The sequence below is a fragment of the Nicotiana sylvestris genome, chromosome 12 (genome assembly GCF_000393655.2).
Source record: "Nicotiana sylvestris chromosome 12, ASM39365v2, whole genome shotgun sequence".
NCBI classification, from domain to species: domain Eukaryota; kingdom Viridiplantae; phylum Streptophyta; class Magnoliopsida; order Solanales; family Solanaceae; genus Nicotiana; species Nicotiana sylvestris.
Genome location: NC_091068.1, coordinates 11419208 through 11424208, shown reverse-complemented (window position 1 = coordinate 11424208; position 5001 = coordinate 11419208). Strand labels below are relative to the sequence as shown.

Sequence of the window (5001 nt, the reverse complement as noted above, 5' to 3'; positions counted from 1 at the left end):
TGCGTAACATCCCCGTCGATCTCCCCATCTCCCTGGTTAATTGACCCTAAGTACTTAAAACTTTCTCTCTTGAGGATGACCTGTGAGTCAAGCCTGACTTCCATGTCCGCTTCCCCCGTCACGTCGTTGAACTTACATTCCACATATTCCGTCTTAGTCATACTTAACTTGAAATATTTAGACTCCAGGGTCTGCCTCCATACCTCTAGTCTCCCATTAACGCCGTCTCATGTCTCATCAATTAGAACTATATCATCAGCAACCAACATACACCATCGCACCTCTCCTTGGATATGGTGTGTCAGTGCGTCCATCGCTAGAGCAAATAAGAATGGGCTGAGCGTCGATCCTTGGTGTAACCCCATAATAACTGGGAAAGGCTCTGAGTCACCTCCTACAGTCCTAACCCGAGTCATAACTCCATCATACATATCCTTTATCACCCTAATGTAAGCCACCGACACACCTTTCACCTCCAGGCACCTCCAAAGGACGTCTCTAGGGACCTTGTCATACGCCTTCTCTAGGTCAATAAACACCATATGCAGATCATTCTTCCTATCCCTGTATAGTTCCACCAACCTCCTAATAAGGTGGATAGCTTCTATGGTAGAATGGCCCGGTATGAACTCGAACTGGTTTTCCGATATAGACACTGCCCTTCTTATCCTCCCTTCCACCACCCGCTCCCAAACTTTCATGGTATGACTTAGTAACTTGATACCCCTATAGTTGTTACAATTCTTGATATCCCCTTTATTCTTGTACACTGGAACCATTGTACTTCACCGCCACTCATCAGGAATCCTCTTTGTCCTAAAGATAACATTAAACAACCCAGTTAGCCACTCCAAGCCTGCTCTACCCGCATATCTCCAAAACTCTACTGGAATCTCATCTGGTCTGGTCGCTTTGCCCCGACTCATCTTACCCATCGCACCCCGACCTCCTCAACCTTAATACGCCTACAATACCTAAAGCCTCGATGACTCTCTGAGTGCCCCAAATGCACTAACACGATGTTTCTATTCCCCTCTTTATTCAGAAGTTTATGAAAGTACAATTGCCATCTTTGCCTAATCTGGGACTCTTCCACCAATATTCGACCATCTTCGTCTTTTATGCACCTCACTCGATCCAGGTCGCGAGCTTTCTTCTCCCTTGCTTTGGCCAACCGAAATAACTTCTTGTCCCCACCTTTGCCCCCAAGTTCCTCATAAAGCCGACCAAAAGCAGCAATCTTGGCCTCTGTGACTGCTAATTTTGCCTCCTTCCTAGCCTCCTTATATCTTTCTCTGTTTACTCTCATTTGGTCCTCGTCGGTGCTTTCTACTAACTTAATGTAAGCCGCTTTCTTGGCTTCCACTTTACCTTGGACCACGTCATTCCACCACCAGTCGTCTCGGTGCCCGCCAGAGTAACCTTTCGAAACTCCCAATACCTCTCTTGCTGCCTCCCTTATACAATTCGTCATCGTCGTCCACATAACGCTAGCGTCCCCACCACTCTTCCATAAACCCGTATTCATCAGCCGCCCCTTAAACTCCTGCGCATTATCCTTAGACAAAGCTCCCCACCTGATCCTCGACTGACCCCTTACAAACCTCTTCTTCCTCTTCAACAAGATACCGACGTCCATCACCAGAAGCCTATGTTGAGTTGCGAGGTTCTCACTCTGGATCACCTTGCAATCCTCGCACAACCCTCTGTCACCCTCCTGAAGAGGAGATAGTCAATCTGAGTCTTAGCCACCATACTCCGGAAAGTAATCAAATGTTCCTCCCTCTTCGGAAACATAGAGTTCACTATCACCAACTCAAAAGCTCTAACGAAATCCAATAGTGAGGTACTACTCCCGTTCCTATCACCAAAGCCGAAGCCACCGTGCACCTCACCATAGCCACCAGTAGATGGCCCAATATGACCATTGAAATCCCCTCCTATGAATACCTTCTCCTTGGGCGGAATACCTCGCACCACCTCATATAGTGCCTCCCAGAAGCGCCTCTTAACCTCCTCGTCCAAGACTGTTTGCGGCGCGTAAGCGCTAATAACATTCAGAGTGCTCCTCCAACTACTACCTTAATCGCCATCAATCTGTCATTCACTCGTCTAACCTCTACCACCGACTCTCTAAGCTCCCTATCCACCAAAATGCCCACTCCGTCCTTGCCCTTCACGACTCCGGAGAACCACAATTTATACCCGTTTACATTTCTCGCCTTCGATCCTACCCACCTAGTCTCCTGCACGCACGCTATATTAGCACTTCCCTTCTGGAGAATCTTCGCCAGCTCTATAGACTTACCCATCAATGTCCCTATAATATTGTATTGTATTATATTATATCATTTGATGTATATAATGTTTGAATAGATTGTATTGTTTGCCATCATTTCATGATGTGATGCACTAATAATATGAACAATAAATTTATAATATTATAAAGAAAAAGTAAGGTACTAGGTAAAATTATTATATAAAAATGTCAGATGAAGGATAAAATAGAATTATTAAATAATGAGGTAGGACAAGATGAGAGAAAAAAGAAGTTAACTATGTAACCACACCAAATCCATATTGTATAAAGTGACACTTTTCATTGTTAGGTAACAACAAATTTAACACAATACACTAATAATCAAAACAAACATAATATTTAAATTAACAAATACCGTACAATATACAATGGCAACAACCATCCAAATAAGCTGTAAAAGAAGTCACTCGTAATCTTTGATGCATATTTTAATTTTCTGGTCACTGAAAATCGAGGCTCGCCACCACTCTATAGCTGCTCTCGGCTTCCATTTCCAACTTCTCCGCTACTTCAGGTAACGAAGTCATTTGCAAGCAATTGTTGTTTTAGTATGACGTCATCTCTGAGAACTCACCGGAGAGGTAACAAGGAGAAGAATAGGAGGGTAGGTTATGGGGAAAATTCATGTCAATTCACGGACAGAGCTCGGGGAGCAGCAGTTCGGAGTTGTTGTGAAGGTTGAGGACGACACGGGTAACCAGACTTTCTCGCCGGCGGTAAAATTTTCACCGGTGACTCGATGGAGGAGATGTAGTTGTCAGTCAATTAGGTGGGTGATCTTAGTTCAATTTTGATATCGTTGATGTTAAGTTTGGCAGAAATGTTTGTCCCACATCGGTGGAAAATGAATAGTTGGGGGGATTTTCCCCCTATAAAAGAAGGCCTAATGTTTAGGATTGAAATCACATCTCATTTGCCTTCTCATCTGTTTAAGACATTTGTATCTTCTCTCTTTAGTATTATTTCACTTGTATTTTGGAGTGGAATAAAATATTGGCTGTGTCCGAGGAGTAGGCAAAATTAGCCGAACCTCGTAAATTCTGGTGTTCCCTTTATTATTGCTTTATTGTCTTATTTATTATTTGGTGGCTGTCATAATTTTTGGTATAGTAGTTGTGACTTATTCACACTATATACATTTGGCTTCCGCAACAATTGGTATCAGAGCCAAGGTACTGTCTAAGTATGCTCTGTGGTTGCAGCATAGTCTGATCTTCCACATCAGAAAAGATTTATCTTGGTAACTGAGTCAAGGTTCTGTCTGAGTATGCTCTGTGGTTGCAGCTTAGTCTGATCTTCCACACCAGAAAGGAAATAATCTTGATTTGTGTCGTCAGCTATTAAATAATATTTGTGTCAAAGATGGGAGACAATAAACAAGAAGAATCTACATCAAGTGTCAACAATACGTCATCATTGGCATCTTCGCTTATGACAAGAATTGTGTCAAATGCGAAATTTGCGGTCGAAATATTTGACGGGTCCGGACATTTTGGGATGTGGCAAGGCGAGGTTCTAGATGTCCTTTTTCAACAAGGGCTAGATCTGGCCATTGAAGAAAAGAAACCAGATGTTATTGGAGAAGAAGATTGGAGAATTATCAACCGTGTTGCTTGCGGTACCATTCGATCCTACCTTGCTAGAGAGCAGAAATATCCATACACAAAGGAAACTTCTGCAAGTAAATTATGGAAAGCACTGGAGGATAAATTTTTGAAGAAAAACAGTCAAAATAAATTGTACATGAAGAAGAGACTGTTTCACTTGACCTATGTTCCTGGTACCACGATGAATGAACATATCACCAGTTTCAATAAGTTGGTCACAGATTTGCAAAATATGGATACAACTTATGATGATGGTGACTTGGCCTTAATGTTGTTGGCGTCACTTCCTGATGAGTACGAGCACCTTGAAACTACTCTACTCCATGGAAATGACGAAATTTCTCTCAGAGAAGTTTGTTCGGCTTTGTACAGCTATGAACAAAGAAAGCGAGAAAAACAGAAGGGCGGAGAAGGAGAAGCACTGTTTGTGAGGGGTCGTCCTCAAAATCAAACGAGGACAAAGAAGGGAAGATCCAAGTCAAGATCCAGACCCAGCAAAGATGAATGTGCCTTTTGTCGAGAAAAAGGGCACTGGAAGAAAGACTGTCCGAAGTTGAAGAATAAGGCCAAACATAACAATGGAAAGGCTATTATGGATTCAAATGTAGCTGATTGTGATGATTCAGACTTCTCATTAGTTACAACAGAGTCATCAACATCATCAGACATATGGTTGATGGACTCGGCTTGTAGCTATCATATGTGTCCCAACAGGGACTGGTTCGTGGAATTTCAAGAAGGAGAATATGGAGTCGTCCACACAGCGGATAACAGCCCTCTTACCTCATATGGCATTGGTTCAATACGATTAAGGAACCATGATGGAATGATCAGAACATTGATAGATGTTCGATATGTACCGGATTTGAAGAAGAATCTCATCTCTGTGGGAGCCCTAGAATCAAAAGGGTTCAAAATCATTGCAGAAAATGGAGTGATGAGAGTATGCTCCGGTGCACTAGTGGTAATGAAGGCTAATCGGAAGAATAATAATATGTACCGCTATCGTGGCAGTACAGTTATTGGGACAGCGACAGTGACATCCAGTGACGACAAAGAGGCAGAAGCAACCAA

At 42.8% G+C, this 5001-nt stretch overlaps 2 protein-coding genes across 2 annotated transcripts; both read right to left on the bottom strand.

Moving 5' to 3' along the window:
* Nucleotides 1–785: 785 nt before the first annotated feature.
* LOC138882680 (uncharacterized) lies at nt 786–1639 on the bottom strand. Its single transcript, XM_070163293.1, has 2 exons — nt 1062–1639; nt 786–816 (listed from the first exon to the last, which is right to left on the bottom strand). The coding sequence occupies exons 1-2, from the start codon at nt 1637–1639 to the stop codon at nt 786–788; spliced, it is 609 nt and encodes a 202-aa protein (XP_070019394.1).
* Nucleotides 1640–1680: 41 nt separating this feature from the next.
* On the bottom strand, nt 1681–2312 carry LOC138882679 (uncharacterized). Its single transcript, XM_070163292.1, has 2 exons — nt 2309–2312; nt 1681–2027 (listed from the first exon to the last, which is right to left on the bottom strand). Exons 1-2 carry the CDS (start codon nt 2310–2312, stop codon nt 1681–1683), a joined length of 351 nt encoding a protein of 116 aa, XP_070019393.1.
* Between the last annotated feature and the right edge of the window lie 2689 nt (nt 2313–5001).

What these genes read in the sequence shown, in the direction of transcription:
- LOC138882680 (XM_070163293.1), bottom strand. Translation starts at nt 1,639, where the DNA reads ATGGACGTCGGTATCTTGTTGAAGAGGAAGAAGAGGTTTGTAAGGGGT. An exon ending in ATTAGGCAAAGATGGCAATT is followed by an intron (nt 817 to 1,061) that starts GTACTTTCATAA and finishes TGTTATCTTTAG; the next exon opens with GACAAAGAGGATTCCTGATG.